The sequence below is a fragment of the Alternaria dauci genome, chromosome 2 (genome assembly GCF_042100115.1).
Source record: "Alternaria dauci strain A2016 chromosome 2, whole genome shotgun sequence".
Lineage (NCBI taxonomy): Eukaryota > Fungi > Ascomycota > Dothideomycetes > Pleosporales > Pleosporaceae > Alternaria > Alternaria dauci.
Window position 1 is genome coordinate 68,361 of NC_091273.1, and position 19,578 is coordinate 87,938.

General features: G+C 52.4%; 7 protein-coding genes across 7 annotated transcripts; 5 read left to right on the top strand and 2 right to left on the bottom strand.

The window, feature by feature from the left end:
• The first annotated feature begins 64 nt into the window (after positions 1-64).
• Positions 65-2,514, top strand: ACET3X_002125 (uncharacterized protein). The gene is made up of 5 exons (XM_069449817.1): positions 65-848; positions 906-1,340; positions 1,396-1,608; positions 1,657-1,757; positions 1,821-2,514. The coding sequence occupies exons 1-5, from the start codon at positions 670-672 to the stop codon at positions 2,354-2,356; spliced, it is 1,464 nt and encodes a 487-aa protein (XP_069308672.1). The 5' UTR covers positions 65-669; the 3' UTR covers positions 2,357-2,514.
• A 907-nt stretch (positions 2,515-3,421) lies between these two features.
• On the bottom strand, positions 3,422-5,074 carry ACET3X_002126 (uncharacterized protein; the record flags this gene model as incomplete). Its single annotated transcript, XM_069448349.1, has 4 exons — positions 3,422-4,024; positions 4,073-4,489; positions 4,542-4,604; positions 4,667-5,074. The coding sequence occupies 4 exons, from the start codon at positions 5,072-5,074 to the stop codon at positions 3,422-3,424; spliced, it is 1,491 nt and encodes a 496-aa protein (XP_069308673.1).
• Positions 5,075-5,412: 338 nt separating this feature from the next.
• On the top strand, positions 5,413-6,055 carry ACET3X_002127 (uncharacterized protein; the record flags this gene model as incomplete). Its single annotated transcript, XM_069448460.1, has 2 exons — positions 5,413-5,680; positions 5,733-6,055. 2 exons carry the CDS (start codon positions 5,413-5,415, stop codon positions 6,053-6,055), a joined length of 591 nt encoding a protein of 196 aa, XP_069308674.1.
• Positions 6,056-7,603: 1,548 nt separating this feature from the next.
• On the top strand, positions 7,604-8,391 carry ACET3X_002128 (uncharacterized protein; the record flags this gene model as incomplete). Its single annotated transcript, XM_069448571.1, has 3 exons — positions 7,604-7,658; positions 7,714-7,850; positions 7,903-8,391. The coding sequence occupies 3 exons, from the start codon at positions 7,604-7,606 to the stop codon at positions 8,389-8,391; spliced, it is 681 nt and encodes a 226-aa protein (XP_069308675.1).
• A 120-nt stretch (positions 8,392-8,511) lies between these two features.
• Positions 8,512-11,143, top strand: ACET3X_002129 (uncharacterized protein). The gene is made up of 2 exons (XM_069448681.1): positions 8,512-9,706; positions 9,755-11,143. The coding sequence occupies exons 1-2, from the start codon at positions 9,433-9,435 to the stop codon at positions 11,122-11,124; spliced, it is 1,644 nt and encodes a 547-aa protein (XP_069308676.1). The 5' UTR covers positions 8,512-9,432; the 3' UTR covers positions 11,125-11,143.
• A 74-nt stretch (positions 11,144-11,217) lies between these two features.
• On the bottom strand, positions 11,218-12,861 carry ACET3X_002130 (uncharacterized protein). The gene is made up of 2 exons (XM_069448791.1): positions 12,658-12,861; positions 11,218-12,606 (listed from the first exon to the last, which is right to left on the bottom strand). The coding sequence occupies exons 1-2, from the start codon at positions 12,830-12,832 to the stop codon at positions 11,222-11,224; spliced, it is 1,560 nt and encodes a 519-aa protein (XP_069308677.1). The 5' UTR covers positions 12,833-12,861; the 3' UTR covers positions 11,218-11,221.
• A 4,653-nt stretch (positions 12,862-17,514) lies between these two features.
• On the top strand, positions 17,515-19,539 carry ACET3X_002131 (uncharacterized protein; the record flags this gene model as incomplete). The annotated part of the gene is made up of 4 exons (XM_069448901.1): positions 17,515-17,873; positions 17,929-18,024; positions 18,082-18,874; positions 18,994-19,539. The coding sequence occupies 4 exons, from the start codon at positions 17,515-17,517 to the stop codon at positions 19,537-19,539; spliced, it is 1,794 nt and encodes a 597-aa protein (XP_069308678.1).
• Between the last annotated feature and the right edge of the window lie 39 nt (positions 19,540-19,578).

Here is a 19,578-nt window from a genome sequence, read left to right on the forward strand (position 1 = left end):
ACACCGAGGCGAGGTCTGGAGCGTTGTGGGACGTTTGATTTTGCGGGCCGGGGCGTCGGGAAAAAGAAATGGCGCCTCCGAACACGCTAGTGTATTCACCTGCATAACACTAGCCTCAAGACAAGCCTCGTGCCGAAATTCTTCATATAACGATAGGTCCACAGTCCATGGTGTGTAGAACCGCGTCGCCAAGAATGCATGGATGGAGAATCATATCGGCAGTACCCAATGCCATTCAGTACCGCACAATTACCACTCGCCCCATGTCGGAGACTTCTTTACGCGACGCTTCGGTCCGCTTAGCAGCCAATTGACATGTCATCGCAAGGCAGTTATGCTGACGGATCCCGATAGAATGGCTGATCCTTCTCAACGATACGCTCCATTATCAGGCGATACCAAGAAGCTTCTATGATCCGTAGGATTGCACCTGAAGTTTTTTCTCGACTGGGATTTTCTCCGGCAGTCAGAGCGTGCAGGCGACGGTACCGGATGCCGCGAGGAGTTATATACTACCGGGCGTAAGTGTGTGACCCATTGTCTATCCTGCATCGTCCCTTGTCCTTGTTTATCTTGCATAGCAGCCAGCCTGGTGCTGATATTTGACGTCGTGCTGCCGCGCAGCAACCTTACCTCTCTATCCAACGTCGTTGTTTCTTCCTTTCCAGCATGGCAGACTCCAACTACGTCGAGAAAGGCGCGTACGTCCAAGACTTACCGGTATCCTCAGCAGGCTCAAGCACCGAGCATGGCTTCGATCGCGCTGCCGAACGGCGACTCATCCGAAAGTTGGATCTGCGAATCTTGCCCGTACTCTGGATCTTGTATCTTGTCAATTTTATCGACCGGTAGGCCCAAACTAGCCTTCTCACTGCCCTCAGGACCATACTGACTTACGTTACAAGAGCCAATATCGGTAATGCGAAGATCCAAGGCATGGAGAAAGAGCTGAACCTCATTGGCCAGCGCTTCAACATCGCAGTCTGGGTCTTCAACCTCGGATACTTGGTCGCCGGTATACCGTTGCAGATTGCATTCAAAAAGTATGGACCGAAGAGTCTCTGTGTGATGATGTTCTGCTGGGGCATTACTGTCATCGGATGCGGGCTCGTCAAGCGATGGGAACAACTGGTCGTCTGCCGTCTCCTTGAAGGCATCGCCGAGTCGGCCTACATCTCTGGAGCAGCCTACTTGATCGGCGCATACTACTCGAAGCGCGAGTACCTGACACGCTACGTCTTTTTCTGCACGGCTGGCATCATTGCGGGCGCGATCAACGGGTTCCTCTCATCGCTCATTGCCAAGATGGATGGGACCGCCGGGTACGGAGCATGGCGGTGGTAAGTCCACTTCCAAGCTTGTCATCAGAATGCAGCAACTGATCTATCTTATCAGGATCTTCATCATCGAAGGCTGCGTCACAATCTTCGTCAGCATAGTATGCTGGCCTGTTGTTCCTCCATTTCCAGAGAATTGCACCTTCCTATCACCGGAAGATAAGGCGTTCATGCTGGCTCGCATCCAAGCCGACGGCGGCCATGTGTCTGACGACGAGATCTCATTCAAAAAAGCGCTGCATTATTTGAAGGATTGGAAAATATGGGCTGGGTAAGAATGTAACCCTCAACCTATGTTGCGCGACTAACATTCCGCAAGTGTCGCAATGAATCTCGGTGTCACCGAAAATGCAAACTCACTGTCCAACTTCCAGCCAACGATTCTCAAAGGACTTGGCTACACGGCAACACAAGCGCAGGGTAAGCTTTCACTGCACGAAATGTATATGAGACATATACTGACCTTGTGCCTCCAACTTACAGTTCACACCATTCCTGTATACCTCGTCGGCGCTGCCTTCTCCGTTGTCTTCGCCTACATGTCTGAGTGGTTGAACCGACGCTACCTCTTCTACGTTTTAGGCTGGGCCGTCCTCGCGTGCGGTCTGATTGTGGAGATCGTATACCCGTCCGACCCCAAGGTGCGCTACATGGGCATGTTCTTCATTGCCTCTGGCTGTTATCTCGCGATGCCGATATCTATCATTTGGGTGTCAATGAACTGCGGATCGGGGTATAAACGCGCTGTGGCTATCGCGGCCATCATCAACTTCGGTACTGCTGGAGCTTTTGTGAGCTCAAACGTCTTCTTATTCAAGGAGGCGCCTCGGTTTCGTACTGGATTTAGTACCGGTCTGGGGTTAGCATGTATGGGTGTCGTGGCTGCGACGATCACTTGGTTCGGTTGTAAGAGGGAGAACAAGAGACGTGACGAGGCAAGGATTCAGATGCCAGAGGTGCTTGACCAGAGCATGAAGGAACTGGGTGATGAGCATCCGGACTATCGTTTCGTGTTGTAGGGGAGCGCGCGACGGACAGCGGGCAAGATACTTAGCCCTTCATGTCAAATATCTGAGGGAATGATAAGCCACCGTAGCACGCTATAGGAGAGAAAAGTCGAACAACTTACTAGGCAACTACATGGTCAGGATTTCATCCTCATCCATATATCAATCCTCTAAAAGGCTACTACAGGGAGGGTCATCAATCTTCTCTAATGTCGCGATACTCTATCTAGTCAACTACGGAGGTGGCGTTCGGCCTTTCTCTTATGTGGTGTGCGAAGCGCAATGAGGTTGTTCTTATTATAGGTTGCCCGGGTAAACACCCGCATGTTAATGCTAAAACCATAAGATTGCGCGATGCGTGTCTGGGTTAAATCATGTATCTAATCATGCGTCTACGATAGGTTTTCAACTTAGCCCTGTAGTGTACCTAACTTCCCTTACGAGCCCGGCTGAATGATAAGACACTTGGACGCTATGCTAGAGATATCGTAGTACTAGAGTACTTGTCCAGTTCAAGCACCAGGTCCACAATGCTCGTATAATTACAGTAGATGAGGCCAGATACCACTATCCACTATCTTACCTGATAAGGATTCTCGGACAAAAAACTGCTAGTAGAAGGCGATAGAGAACATTAAATCTTTGCATACTAAAGACTATCTGTCTGTAAGCCAAGCCCTTACGAACTACATTTATGACGAACCTTGCTTCTCCTGCAGCGAGCTCTTGCGAGGGTGTGTATTTGTCTTAGTCTCCTAGTGGAGGTCTTATGTAGCAGTAATCATTCGGTCAACGAGCGCTTATGAGCTGCATTACCGGTGAACTCGAATGTCTTAAGGCAAGCTCTTGCGAAGTTTGATCTCTGCAAGTGAAGAAGAAAATGTGAATAGAGACTGATATCGATCCTGGTTCGCCACGGCCTGACCCTATGATTGCGCCAGGCATCGTATTTTATGGAAGGCCAACTACCTCTGTTGACAAAGCGCAGCCAAGAGCTGCAAGAAGTAAGAAGCACGCTGTGGTCTCCTCACAAAAACCAGTCCCCCCAAGAAGCCTACTCGCCACACCCCCTGTCGACTACATTTCCATATCCTCATCCTCATCAGCATCATCAGTGACAATCGATGTCTCCAACATATCCCTGTGCGTCTTCTGGAGCATGCTCATGTAGTTCTCCATCATACCCTCCGTTACAGTGTACTTTGCAAGCAACTCCTTAACCATGTATCGGGAGGTCTGCAGGAGGAACTCTTTCGCAGACTCCCTGTCTGATGACTGCGCAACATTCTCCCACATCTGATGAAGGTCCTCGCCTGACATCGTGGCCCCATGGAAGTCGACCAGATCGGGCAAGGAAGCTTGGTGTGCGTCCAGTATGGCTTGCATCATTCTGACGTGATCTTCCAACCACATCCCAAGTTCAGTGGACACACTCCTGAACTTCGGTGGCGGGCTCTCGGTATCTTGGTGAAACAGAAGAGAGACTCTTGCTATTGCCTCCTTGCAACTTTCAATGGTTCCGTCCTCCGAATGGTATTGTTGATACACCATGAATAGGCCAAGGCTCGCTTTCAACTTGCCGTATGTAATGCGGGTCTGGGTCTTTCGGAGGTACGTGCCGTATTCGAAGACCGTGTGAGGTGTGAGATGCCCGTTCTGAGCAAAGTCGGGAAACATGTCCTGTTGTTAATCAGTACATTATTCACCGGTAATACTAGCGAGACGTACCTCAAGCCACACTTGAGCGCTGGTGGCCGAGGCTTGGTCAAAGGTGGCGTCCAGTTCCATGAGGCGATGGATGGCAATATGCTGTGCGGTCTCGGTGCCCCTAGAATGCTTGTTCGCATCTTGGACGGCGCGCTCAATCTGATCAAGTAACCACTGCTTGCCAGTGCTGCCGTACTGATTGATGATTCCTTGGATGTTGAAGATGTTTCCGAGTTCGGCGGGGACCTCCACGGACGATGTGTCCTTAGCAGGCCGGGACTCACGGTTGTCGAGGGAGTCGTTGAGAGTTTCGCCGAGGTATGCCTTGATGTTCTGGTTCCAGCCCCTGATGCGATCCTGAACACCAGTCATAGAGTCTGACCGGCACTCATGAACGAAGAATACGTCTTCGGCGGGTACAGGGAATGGTTTGCAAAGCTGATAAAAGTGAGCAAATTTACCCTGTGAAATAGACATACTGTAGGCTTACCATGGTATTGGAGTCACGATTGACCAACTCGTACAGTTGCAGCTTGCCTTGCATGCAGTTGAACTTGACCTTGGCAGAATTAGCGGAAGTCCTGAGATGGGGTCCATGCTAAGTGTTCCACTTACCACGACGCGTGTCATGCCGCCTTCTCTTGTCCAAATAGGAAGTTTCGGAAACTTTGAAACACTATTGACTGAAGATGATCGTGGAATCTTGATCTTGCGGAGGGCTTTGTACGCTTCTTGATCCTCAGGATTGCTGCCGATGTCTTTGAGGTCGTGTGCACGCAGCGCTCTCGCCTGGGCCGGTTTGAGTCCGACCCAAAGCGCGATGTTGTCCTTGTTGTCAATGTTGGTAACCATTTCTTCGGAAGACGTCTTGGTAACGTTCTTGGTGTCGCGGAATGTTTGGCTGGCTGAGGATCCCCAGTTCAAAGTCCGCAGTAGCTGGTGATCGGCCTTCTCTGGGGGCTTGATGCCGACAAGCGCATGACTGAACGCATATCGACGCTGAGTGGTTAGATGCGGTGCCATCTCTCAATGTCGAGCAGATTGAAGAGGTGTGTGTGTGGGGGGAGGAAGAGCAGATGGACGTGATGATCGCAGTTTGAGAGTCTGTATGGGAAGGGAAATCGTCTGAGTTGGACGAGATTCCAGGTGAAGGCAGAGAAGGCGTCTTTGCTGGACGATAGACCAGGTGAAGGCGGCATAGTAGGCTGCGTGGGCCACTGGTGGACGCGCTAATGCGCATGAGTGTATAAACACTGGCCGTCTACTCTCCATCTTCAGACACCTCTTCAACCTGCTCTCACTTTACATACACCTCTCCAATCTGCTTTCTTCTTCGACAAACTCCGTCAATCATCCACAAGATGCCGCCAAAAGCGAAGAAGAACAATGCGACAGCGCCGGCGCAACTTGTCGACCCACTGGCGGCCGAGTGCCTCGCCGCTATAAAAGAAGAGAGAAGCGCTACCGCGGAGCTCGCTCAGATGGATGAGGATGAGCCAGGCGTTGAGGAGCAAACAGCAAAGGCGGCTGGTAATTACCTTGCTGAGGTCGGCACCAATGACTTTGGATTCCAGCTAGGAAGGCCATGGGCTCCGTCCGTCAAAGATAATGAGGAGGGTCAGAAGCAGCGTAACTACCATCCCCTTCTCTGCTTCGAGGCCTTGTACTAACCTTCGTCTAGGTGTCCGCGAACCAGTCGAGTCTGTCGTGAACGACGATGAACCCCCCGAAGACGTTTTCGAACCGTACCCGACCGAACCCAAGATCAACCAGTATCTACTCGAGGACGGGACTATTCTCTTCGTTGATGTTCGCACCGGCAGAGCGGTAGCAGATGAAGCCGGCAATAGCATTGAGGTGCAGTTCAAGAAGGAGGAGGACAGCGACCAAGAGATGATGGAAGATGGCGAGGAGCATAGTGGCGGCGAGACAGACAGCGAGGCGCATGGCCATGACGATTCCGATAACGACCCCGATGACGACGCACACGGCGACGATGAATGATGCTCGGCACACTCTGCATCACCTGCGATGAGTACAAGCCGGCTAGGCTTTTCCGTATGATTTGGAGAAAGCAGGGAGAATGCAAGGCTTGGAACCAAGCGTTGTCTTGAGTGTCACTATCGGATATTTCCAGGAAACTTTTGATACCTGGGCACAGCAGTTAGGCGGCGTCTGTGCAGATGATCGGAGAAGCCCTGGTGTTTGCTTGTCTTCCAGTCTTTGGTCTTTTGAGTCCTTGCGAATTTGGGTTGGAAAGCATTAATCGAGAGGAAATGCAACTTCTTCAGCTAGCACATGGTTTTCAAGGCAAGCATGGCCTGATTGTGCGTCGATCAACACGCATATCGATAGCTGCACCCAATTCACGATCAATGAAACTGTTCTTCGAAGCTGATTAGAGATCAGTAATGATGCCAGCAATGATTTGGAACGTACCGAAAATCCAGAAATCAACGCTCGACTCCCAGTTTTCCGATGTTCCAGTCACGTTCTGGATAGATCGAATCGGCTTTTGCCTCCCAATTCCAAACCCCAATGCAATCAAACTCTCACAGAATATCAGAAGCTAAACACTTTTTAAGTGTCTGCCCATATCTGGGCGCCTCGATGTCGGGGTGACTGCGTCACCCTTGCAGCCGGTTCCCTCCCTCCTGTCAAGACCTTCAGAACGGCCACAAGACTCTTGCTAATCTCGGGATTTATGATGTACCGTCTATTTACTTTTCCTCTTCCTGGCCTTTCGTGTCGGTCCGCCTTCTCTTGTTGGGTCGCTGCGCGCCTCCAGTGTCGAGTTTCTTCAAGTCGTGTTCTCGCCGCAAGCCGACCGAGCCATCTTCATACATCTTGAGCCCCATAGACGTCACGGGCTTCCACTCCACTGCACCATCCTCTCCTGGATATGGAATGCGGTATGTCGACTTGACCTGGGCCAATTCGTACACTTTGTTGTCCTCTTGGTAGATGAAGCCTGGCGTGAGTGATGCAAGGAATTCCGCATGTGTCTGGTCTGGGTCACGCTTCAGACCGAAGCTGACCTCGTTGATGAACAAGTCGTATTTTCGGCGCTGATCTGTCGATTTTCCGAGGCCACGTAGGCGGCAGGTAAAGGCACGCCATACATGGAAAAGGTCCAACACCGCCAACGTAGCTGCCCAGGTGCAGTATCGTCAAACAAGGAGGATCCATTGCTCTCCTTGTAGTTGCCTAGTAAGGTGTTCAATTTTCGACTTCTATGGCGTGAAGGTGGGGATCGGGATTGGGATCTTGCGCTGTAGGAGCCCGATTATGAACGAGTTGGACGAAGATGCCAAGACACCAGGAAGGGACCGAGACCGATACGTTGTGCATGTCGATGGTGAGCGTATCTTGGTGCACGACTACTTGGGCAAGGAGAGGGACAAGCTTATCGTATGCCTATTTTTCACAGGAAACTTTGGCTAAATGGCTGACACTTCGTGGACGGATGTTCACGAGTTGAACGACGCGGTCTTCCAGGACCCCCCACACGCTTCCGGTGAGCGGCACGCATGACAGCGGTCCGGAGTTGCCATGGCCAAGAAGGCCCGAGAAGTCTTTGGTGGATCCATGAACATCGATAAGATGGGTAAGTTTGGATTCTTCATATTTCTCGCCAGCGCGCTGATGACTGACCTTGGTAGGCCTGGGTAAGACGCGCCAGGTGATAGATCTTGTATTGACGCAGGACCGCCATCCCAACGACGCATTCAACCTTGTTGTCACAGAGAAGGCGGTGCTTACAACTTGGGCACGAGAGGCGGCACCCTCCTACACACATGTGAGTCACTACGCTATGATGCTTCATTGCACATTATACTAATCATAAGCAGGGCAACCAGCCACGCGTCATGATCCTCGACGACTCGCGCACAACCTTTGCAGAATTGTACGAGAAACACTATGACATCGTCCTTGTTTCATTCTCCGCTGTCATGTGGCAGCTGAAGAGGCTCAACGATTTCAAGCGCTACATGCATATTTGGAGACACTGCGGCAAGGAAGTCGCTGACGAGGTAGCGAGAGAGGAAGGATTGCCTACCGAACGACCCATCGCACCACTGTTCTCGACTCTTCTCTACTTGAGGCCCTTCCGCATCGTCACCAAGATCATCGACGAAGCGCACAGGATAATGAAGTGGGACGGCAGACAGCGCGCAGCTTTTCAAGCGATGGAAACACTCCATGTCGAGTTGGTGGCCGGTACACCATGCGGCAACGTCTGGACTGACAATTCGAAGGATTTGGCCTATGCGTACGGTCGGGGCATCGCTGCTAAGTGGACATATACAAGATGCGGAAATGGAGCAGTGAAGTGTTGATAGTGACGAGGCGCTGAGTGCTGACCTCGGCTGTGCCCGCAACGGGAGCGGCGTTACGTTGTTCCGCTGCGTCACAGGCCGGGCAGTCATCGCGCCGTAACAACAACATTAACACCATCACCACACAGACCCAGAACCAGCTATCCCGATCAAGTGACATTATGCGTCTCTGAAGAACAACATTGTGGCCATTTCCAACGACTATAGTCACCCCAATCCACGACTTCCGGTTGCCCTTGCGTAATTCCGAGTACAGCCGTTCGAATGTCTCAACATAGGGGGCGTAACTGACCCGACTGGAGGCGACACGGGAGCCGTTAGGTCACGGGATTCGCTCTTACTATAGGTGTAGAGGCGACATCTGTGTCATTTTACGCGTCCCTCCTGCTACGCTATGCCTGTAGTACCTAAACCGTTACCTGAATATGCGCCTCTGCCCTTGACTCTTTGCTGACTATGCGACTGCGCTTCAAGCCCAATCCATAACGACTCGCACCTGAGGGAATCCTGCTACACTGCAGCAGTCACATCCAATCGTAAATCCGTACGTCACCGCTCGTAAATGTCCCCATACCTAGCGGCCCCCGCCCCCGCCCCCGTCGCCATACCAATATCGTTTCCCATATACGCGCATCGCCTCATCCGAGCCTTGTCTTTGTGCGGTCGAACATGGAATGTCAAATGATGCAAGCGGCTCCTCGTATACGATCCTCGGTGAAGATGCATGGCATCGCGATATAAACCGAGGCAGCTTACAAGGAGAAACACGTGTAGGCAGGCTGACTGTCTTGGTTCCGCGGGATTGACTACTGGATGCCAAGACGCGTCTTGGGTATTGATATGGATAATGCGCCGTTACAGTCAACCGTATGATTGGGTGGTGGACGCTGACCGCAAGGCCGACTGCATACGCGAATACGCCCTGCCTACTTCAGGCACCAAGTTGCGAAGCACGTCGCGCATGAAAGCTATATATCTACGCCTCTCCCGTCTTCTTCTCTTTCGTTTTTCTCCTGAAACCATCATACAGCTGTTGCGACAATGGCCGACATCATCATCATAGGCGGAGGCATCGCGGGGACGGTCATCGCATCGCGCCTGCACGAGAGGAAGCCGTCCCTCTCCATTACACTCATTGAAGCAGGACCTGATCCCGCCGGCAACCCGTATGTGACCGATCCAGCCGCGGCTGCGAACCTACACTTCTCCGAATTCGACTACAACTACTCCACCACGCCACAAGAACACCTTGATGGAAAGCCGAAGCGCAACGTCGGTTTCAAAGGCCTCGGAGGCGGGAGCGTTATCAACACTGGTAAACACGGTATCCGCCTGCTGCAAGCTGTTAGCTGAATGGTATTAGGTGGCTGGATTCGAGGCGACGCACAAGATTATGACGAGTGGGCTCAAGATGTGGGTGACTCGCGATGGAGCTACCAGGGCCTTCTGCCATACTTCAAGCGCACGGAGAGGCATTTCGACCCTGATGCGGACCCGTCGCAGCATGGTCACGATGGCCCGATACATACTGCGTCTGTCAGTTCTAGCGGCCGCCAGTTTCCACTACGCCAAAGGGTCCTAAAGCTTTGGTCAAACCTCGGCATACCTCATATCCACGACCTGAATGACGGCCGTCCGCAGGGTATCAGTGATCTTGTGGAGAATTTCCAAGATGGCAAAAGGCAGATGACGCAGTCCGTGTATCCATTAGAAGGCGTCAAGGTCCTCACGGGCATGTTCGTTCGCCGTGTGCTTTTCGACGATGCGAAGGTGGCGGTTGGCGTCGAGCTCGCAAACGGTGAGAGGATTGACCTCAATACGGGTGGTCAAGTCATCCTTTCCGCAGGCGCTTACCGAACGCCACAAGTATTGATGCTATCTGGTATCGGAGACTATTCCCAACTCGAGCAGCATAACATCCCGGTTGTATCTGACCTACCTAGTGTAGGCCGGAATCTGCACGACCATCTATTGCTGTATCGATACTGGAAGCTGCGACACCCAGAGGAAGGTCTAGCCATCGGCTCGCCTCTCTTCGGTGGCCCGAACTACGACAAAGGAGGACCAGTCGACTTCCTGGTTCGCGCGCCAATACCCACGAATCCACTAAAGTCAGCCATCGAAAAGGACGAAGGTCCAGTATCCGATGAGCATCCTCTGCTCAAGGGCCCACGCATTCACTTGGAGATGTTGCTATTGTATATCGCTGTTGGGGCAGAAGCGCAAGGCCTTCAGATTCCAATCGATGGCTCCTCGATCATGACTTTCTTCATGGGCTGTCTTCCCACATCGCGTGGTTCAGTGACGCTCGCGTCATCTGATCCCGCTGCGAACCCTATCATCAACCCGAACTACTATGCGACAGAAGCAGATCGGCACATCATGCGTGAGGGCTTCCGTATGCAATCTGATTTGATGTTCAATACGGCCGAGGGTAAGGAGCTGGTTGAAAGCGAATACATTCCACCTGGCCTGCCCGCAGCAACGCAGGCAGAGGCAGATGAAATGATTGATGCAAGGATCAAGTTGGGTGCAGCCACCACCTATCATCCTGCAGGGACGGCGGCCATGGGCAAGGTTGTTGATGGGTCGCTGAGGGTGCATGGGGTCAAGAACTTGAGGGTGGCGGATGCGAGTATCATTCCGAAGCCTCTTGCGGCACATTATCAGGCCCCTGTCTACGCAATCGCAGAACAGGCTGTGGACATTATCTTGAATGAATGGTTCAAGTAGGCAAAGGCCTGAAAAGCAAGCTTGACTAATATTTCAGTACTAGTTCTCGTCTCCGTGTGCGATATCCTGCGGTTCAAATTGCATCTGTTCCTACCTCCTACAACTCTGTATGCTCAACCTTCCAACCACCTGGCATCAAATCCGTAAATACCCTCTCAGCATCATACTTCAACCTCACCGCCTTCAGCCTTTCCACACTCTCACTTCCATAGCTCTCAAAAACCTTCTGGCCCTTGTCTGCATCATTCAAGTAGATGTACCTGTTCAACCCATCGACCTCTTCTAGCCTCTTCTCCATTTCGACGTTCGTACTCTTAACCCACTCGGCAACCTCATCATCAAACTCCCCACCACTTCCCCAACTGATCGCCTCCTCGACCCAAAACGCCGGTTCCAACGGGATATTCTGCGGCAGCCCCGCCGATCTCTCAACCATCTCGCGATTCACAACATTGAAGTCGAGACCCGCAAAGAACTCTGGCACTTTGTCCGCAAGACCAGAAGCAGCAAGCGAGTCAAAGAAAGTGTCATGTGCAATCGCAAGGTTCTCAGCCGTCGCTTTCATAGACACGACGCGAAATTTCTGGCGCAGGCCGTGGGACTGTCCGCCTTCTTTGAACGCTGAGCGCATAGCGCGACCGTACTGTGCCAGTGAGAGAGGACGCATTGTCGCTGTGCCGTTGAGAGCCGTCAGGCCTGTTTTGTTGCCGTGGATGAACTCAGCCAAGGGGCCAGAGGTTGGCACAGAAGTACCATTGTGGAAAAGCGTGGATTCGTAGGATGGCGCGGTGGAGCCCGGGCCCCAGCGGCAGACGGGGATGATAGTCGAGGCGAGGTCTTCTTCGTTGGTCAGAGCCATGTTGAGGATGGCCGCGAAATAAGCGTCTCGGGCTGCATTGCTGGTCCCATAATGCGCGTCTGCGAGGAGAGGGGTGATGGACGGAAAGGTTTGCAGGTCGAAACGGGTTATCAGCGCAAAAGAGTTTGCGCCCCCACCGAGGGCCCAGTAGAGGTCGGAGTACGTGCTGTTGGCAGTGATGGTGGCGATGGTTCCATCGGCGAGGACGGCCTCGTATGCCTTGATCTTTCCCTCGGAAGAAGCTAAGCCATGCTTCACACTATACCAACTGATTCCACCACTGAGAAGCAGACCAGGCACTCCGACAGGTGCGAGCCGACCACCGATCACAGTCTTGTTGGTAAACTCCAAGTAGTTGAAGACGTCTCCCCATCGCGGCCCTGGTCCGATGCTCATCGTCTCGCCATCTTCAGATAGCTGCAAAGTGTTCAGATTGGTGCTTGAAACTAACACGCCGGTATTGTTGATGTTCGCAGCATCCGAGATTGGCATGTGGCCGCCACCACGCATGGCGAACTTCGTGTGGGTAGCAACAAACGTTTTGACGGCAAAGGAGAGCGACGTTGCGCATGTTGGTGCGAATACACATGCTGGGCCGAGCCAGGCGGAGGAATCCCAGGAGACTAGGTATCTGTTAACGTTCTGCTTTTGGCTATTGTGTCAATTCGACTAACCCTGATTTTCATTTGTATAGCCTACATCCTCTAGGAGGAAGGTGATGTTCGGGTATGTGTGTTTCAAGATCTGGCATGCAGTCGAAGGATCCGATACATTGTAGTTGGCTACCGACTGAGAAGCAGCCGCAGAGGCAAAGAATGCGTAAGGGATCAAGCCCTTGAAGGAAGCCATTGTAGGAATGGATATGAGATGCAGACGGGTGGGGTGGTGGACTGATTGTAGTATGGACGTACTTCAGCTTTATAACAGCACTGATCCCGAGATATCCGTACATGTCGTATCCGCGCATACGACGCTCTGTCCCCAAGAATAGTCTAGTCTCGCGAGCCTCTCTATTCCGCGAAGCTAGAGAGTAATTCAGGGTCTACTTTCCACCCTATGTTATGCCTCAGACTCAGAGCGCCTGCGCCTCAAACGACGCATGGATAATGTAGCATTGTGAAAGGCTACGATTAGTCCGGCTGCAAGGGGATTATACAGACATCCATGCATGCACGTGCGACGTCTGTCATATCCGGTAAGTGATCGGGAGTACGAGACATCCGACAGCGTCGCATTCGCATACACGTGTCGGTCTCGGTCTCGCACTCGTGCCGATCTCGGTTGGGCCGTTTCAACCTACCCGTCCCGGCAAGAGCCACAAGTTTCACACACTCAAGCCACACAAGCGCAAAGCCACCAGAGTGTGAAGTCGCTTTTTCGGTCTCGGACGAGACCTAATGTATCGCGATAATCACAAGGGAAAAGCCAAACACCCTGTCTAGACAACTACATAGAAAGAATTGGATTTTTCCCTTGTACGCTGACACTCTACCTAGGCAACTACAAGGGACACTCGAATTTCCCCATAAGTATGTACCGAGTAATGTATTCGGTATTGAAGATCCCCTGTCAACATGCTCCATGCGAGATGTCCCAGGCAAATCCAAACGGGGTCCATCATCCATCCCAACAGTATCATCCTCCTCGTCCTCACTGTCGAGGACGATCCGGCAGTTGCAGCGTATGGAGGACGCCACTGACGTCCTCGGCTGCACTGCCAGCATGTCCTTGATGCTACGTTGTTGCAGTGCCTTTGATCGTTCGTGGACCGGCGCGGTGGATGTGTTGAGCGGCATAACAGCTTTCACCACTAAGCTCTTGGTCTGAACAGTTGAGGCGGAGTCCTCGAGGCTAGACGACGTCGACGCATTTGCATGCGGAGGGGCAGCATTTGGCGTGTTGACTGAGACGCTCAACGTTGACCCTGTGGGCGTTGGAGCACGAGGACTGGGAGTGGGGGGCGTTGTAGCAAGAGGAGTGGGAGCTGGGGGCGCTGGGCACGAAGAGTAGGAGCCGGGGGCGGCGAGCTTGCATCATGTACGAGAGGTGGCTGATCGTTGGATGAAGGCTCAATGGGCGGTGAATATGGAGGGGCTGGTGAGACCTTGACACTCCTCCACAGCTGTCGGATCGCTCGTGGAATGGTTGCTTGACATCCATTAGCCAAATCATTTGACAACCTGCGAGGGGAGCTTACCAAGTCCCCGATAGACGAGCTCTTTGAAGCTGTGACGTTACTCAACCTTGCGCCGCTTTCGTGGAGTGGCGGCGGGCTCTGGCCTGGTCCGCTTGGAACCCGTGGGGACGGCAGATGGGTGCAAGTACTGTGAGACTTCTTCGGTGTTTGGAAAGTCACCGTAGTTACTCGATGGGGGCACTTGTTGAGCGCTTGGTGGAGCGACACCTGTAGTTGGCTTCGGGGGCGACTGAACAGCCAGCTCTCAGTGAGTGTTGTCATCGCTGCGCTGTTCTGACGCTGGGGGGTTGATGATTTCTAATCGTCTCTGCTTCCATAGAGACATTGCGGCACATCGACAGGCTTGTCGCTTCATGTTCGAGGCTGTCATGTCTGTTCCTTGAACTGAAACCCACCTAAAAGGCGGTGGATGAGTAGACGCCATGTCATTGAGCAAAGCCATTCAATGCGTGGCAGCATCGCGCAGATCCACGTAACTGTTTCTCAACAGTGGAACAATTACTTTGTGAATCTGGTGTTCCTGTGTTTCGAGCATTGCTTTGGAGTTTTAGTAACCATTCGCCGCAAGAGTAGGACGCTTCACATACCATCATCTGGCCTGTTTGTAAGGGCCATGTCTGCTGTCCTGGCAGCACCGCGGTGCGCAGAGTGGAGAATGTAAGGTTGTTGCCGGTGTTAGCATCGACTGTAGAAATAAAGTGAGTGGAGTTTGTCCTAGCAGCAGCGCGGCCGGCAGAGTAGAGAATGTGAGGTGGAAGATGAGTCGAGACTGTGAGTGGCAGCGCAGCGGGCGAAGTGGAGAAGGTGAGGTTAGATGTGGACGCATCCGCTACTGAAAGGCTGTGAGTGGAGCTTGTTTGGTGCTAGGCAGTAAGTGACGTTGTGGTAGGTGTGATCAGGCAAGTGCCATCCCATCCCATCATTCTATCGGGCCGGAACTCCCCTCATGACTTACAGGCAGCGGCCAGTCACTACTTGGAAGATAATGAAATCCGTTGCTTCCACAGTCCAGAACAGGACGGGCGATAATCACGGCACTAGGGCGTTTGATTCAGCATCTTGATATCACGTGATGTTGTTGTGCACGCGTTGAAGCAGCTTGTCCAAGCTTAGCGTCGCCCGCTACGTCACTGACACAACAGGCATATGTCCATGCATCACAGCGCCTCCAAGGAAGCAAACCCAGCGGCAGCATCGGCCTCACGCCCACATCGCCCTCCAACCAGCTCCAATAATGCCGAAAGCAGCCCGCAAAAAGGTCACAACACCTGACACGCACCCACTTGCCTCTCTTATTCTTGGAAGTCACCTCAAGGAGTACACCTTCTCCACAGTCAGAGACTATCTGCGGTTATACGCAGCAGAATGTCACGGACTCAACCACAAAGCCATGCGCGCCAAGACCAAGTTCGTCCTCAGGTAATTGGACAAAGCCAGAATCGACCAAGCCCTTGGTACCTCAGCAGATGATTCAGCTGGCATGAGTACGGCTTCGCCAAAGCCGGAGCCATCGCGTTAGCGAGAGCTGCGACTCACAGTCAGAGACCATGGTCATCAGCAAGATAGATACCACAACCTAGACACCAAACCCTTCTTGTTACAGGTGCCACTCCGTCTTGAGGGCGTTCCAGTGGTATGTAATTACCTGTGCATACCATCATTGCAGCGAGCTAATACATGTCAGTCGCCAATGTTCTAGTGCCATCCAGTACCATACCTTTGGCAGCCCGTACCTCCACTGCAATGCCCTACCCTATCCGGTCACTCCATCGACGACGTCCATCCCGGCGAACCGCTCTATGCTACCTTCTACGGCAAATAGTCACTATCCTTTGACCACCGCAAACTCTCTGCATACGATACCCGGAACGCCAGCATATGGGGGCCACGAAGGCTGGTAGGCCTCGAAGCAAACACCTTGGCTAAAGAAGGGAAACTGCATATAATGTAACTGAAGAAAATGGACCTAAGTTGAGTAGGTAACGAAAACAAAGGAAGTTGCATGTGTGAACACAGAGAGTGTGTTAGGAGTAACACTAAAGCCATACAATCAACCCGTCGACCGTTCCCCAAAGCACAACCAATCATTACTGCGATACAAAACCTCCACCAGAGCTTGAAAAGCAGCGTTGCACACTCGTTAAGTGTAAGGATTGACCTGCCAGCGGACAACACTATGAACACTGCGGATCAGGCAGTGTAGCCGTACTCGGGCGGTAGTCGCTTGGTTACAAAGTTTACCCCCACACAAAGCAGTCCCCATATCCGCAAGAGCTCCGGTTTGAACTTGTTGCCCGGCTGTGTGTTCGCTGTATTGTCGAATGCGTAGTAAGCCCGCTATGTGGTGGCAGCGCATTAAGAGGGGATACATGTCGCACCTGGGATCTCCGCAGACCAGTCAGGCGCCCAGCTCGGTCACTCGTTAGTGACTTCGCTATCCGTTGTGCAGTTATAGGAGTGCTCTAAGCGATGCTCGATCGCAGGAAACGCGACCAAAGCGGATGGTTGACAAAGGTCGGGTGTGTTGTGTCTGGAGGCGAGACGTTCACGCGTCTGTCAAGAGAGAGAAGTAGGGGTCGCGAGCAGTACATATCACATCCAGGTCCGCATCCTTTCGGTAAAAAACCCATCGACCGCCTTCCGGGACCGCAGCGGCCCGCTCAAATGATTTACGCGCAACGGCCAAGACGTCGAGACCCTGCGCCAGTCTTACTTATGGTTATTACGCCCGGTGCAGGGACGCTGTCGCCATAGTACGGCCGAGGTACAACCACGCACATGGACTTAACATATGGACTTAGCTTACGAACTCAGATTCCAATCACGCGTGCTGTAAGTAGTTTGTGAAACGCCACAATTTCTGGGGGACCGGTTGCACTTTCGGCAAACTAGAGAGTGCTTTTCCCCTTTGATCGCGAACAGTGCAATTTCCAAGTTCTTGGCTTGAAAGGAATGCTCCTGTGCTGCTGAGAGATGGGTCGGACATAGGTATTAGGGCTCGAGTAGGTCACCAAAACCTCGGCCGATCAACGTCTGTATGAATCAAGATGCCCCTCCGACTGCTTGGCCATGAAGAGATAGAGCCGAGCTGCCCGGATCTTGGGCAGCGCTCTTCGCTCATTGGCTCAAAATATTCCCCGTGCGATGAGGCTGTTAGTCGCTGTGTACCTGTTCGAGCAACTGCGTGTATCCGCCAGTTGACGCTGTAAACAACTGAATAATCTGCGAGACCAGGACACTCTTGTTCACTAAAAAGTGTACACCACTCGTCCTTGTCCATACCTCACCATCACTTCCTACCAGTTCCCAGCATACACTCGACTTCGACCAAGCCATGCGATTCTTCAACAACAAAGACAGCCTTTGGGGCATCGGCACCACCCTCTTCATCACCAGCAGCCTTCTTATTGCCGCTGAAGGTTCAAAAGGAGCTGATACCTTTGACTACATCGTCGTCAGCAGCGGCCCAGGCGGTGGGCTTTTGGCTGTCAACCTTGCGCGAGCCGGGTACAAGACTTTGCTGCTTGAGGCTGGACAGGACAATAGTGCCGATGTGCGGACGCAGCCGCTCGCCTTGACAGGCGCACCCGTGCCGCCTGAATGCAGCTGGTCTTTCTGGGTGCGCCACTATGATGACGATGAACAGACCAAGCGGTACCAGCGGCTTACCTGGAGGCTCCCCAATGGGGACATGTGGGTTGGCCCAGGCAGTTCGGCACCACCAGGTGCGGAAATAATTGGCATTCAGTACCCCCGCGCCTCTGGTCAATGCCGCATTTTCACTTCTGCCCAGTGAGAGAGACTGGAACGGGATTGCAAACCTTACCGGCCATGCTTCATGGAGGTGAGTTCCCATGTTTCTGATTGCGAAAACATTGGTATATCTAACATCAAAAACAAGTGCGCCGCGCATGCGAGACATCTTTACAAGAATTGAGAAGAACCTCTATCTTCCGCCTGAAACCCCAGGACATGGTTTCAACGGATACTTGCAGCTCAACCAAGGAGATGGCAGCGTACACCTGAACTCGCCTCAGTCCTCAGCCATTTTCAAGTCACTCGCAGCTGCCGCTGGACAGAACCCTGATGATCTGGAAAAGCTTCTTAACATGGACCCTAATCAGCTCAGCCTGGACAGAGATCAAAGTATTGGTCTTAGCGGAGGCGCCTTCCATGCCAACGCCACTTGGGCTCGCTACACGCCCAGGGACCGCATTCTAGAAACTCTGCGTGCTGTCAACAAGTATGGAAGGAAGAAATACCTGCTTACACTCCGCTTAAACTCGTATGCCAGCAAAGTACTTTTCGACCAGTCCAAGAACACCCTAGGCCCACGAGCTATTGGTATCAAATACCTCAAAGGCAAGAACATCTACCAGGGCGATCTTTTCTACAACGCATCCAGTGTCCCAAAAACTAAGCAAGTCTTCACCAGGAAGGAGGTAATTATTAGCGGTAGAACCTTTAGCACTCCCCAACTTCTACTACTAAGCGGCATCAGCCCAGCCGCTAAACTAGAGGCACTCAATATAACCACAGTCGTTGACCTCCCCGGAGTCGGTCGCAACATACAGGACCACAATAAAATAGCCACTATTGGATTAGCTGCTCAGAACATTAACCTTAATACCAATCCTAGTGCACATACGGCGCGCCGAACGATCCTTACTACGCCCTCTACCTCCAAGGCCAAGGTCTATATACAGAGGGCAACTTTATAGGCAGCATGTTTTTCCTCAAGAAAAACTACACAAACACTGGCGAACGCGACATCGGCACCTACTCTAGACCGTTTATCACTCGCGGTTTCTAGCCTTCGACTCCCAACCAATCCTTCACAGAGACTCCCAACACGTGGGGAATCTATACCGTCCACATGCACGGCAGCAACCGCGCTAGATACCTCAAGTTGCGCTCAGCTGACCCTACCGCTCTTCCTGAGATCAACTTCCGCCACTTCTCAGACGAGGGTGCCGACAGGGACATTGCTGCCATCAAGGAATCGGTCCACTTCTACCGCCGCGTGTACAATAATGTCGCCGCGCCTGTGGGTCCTGTTCAGGCGATTTGGTCCATTTGCGCTGGAAACATTACGGCTACTGGTGACTGCTCAGACTCTGACAGCGACGAGCAATTCATTCGCGACAACAACTTTGGTCACCACGCCACTAGTACCTGTTCCATCGGCGCAGATTCCGACCCAAATGCTGTCCTAGATGCAAAGTTTCGTGTTCGTGGCGTCACTGGCCTTCGCGTTGTTGATGCTAGTGCGTTCCCACATGCTCCAGGAGCATTCCCGGTTGTCCCGGTGTACATGCTTCGTGAAAAGGCATCCATGGATATTCTGTCTATGAAGTAATATGCAACTCTAGTTGTATTACGCAAACTTTTCAATCTA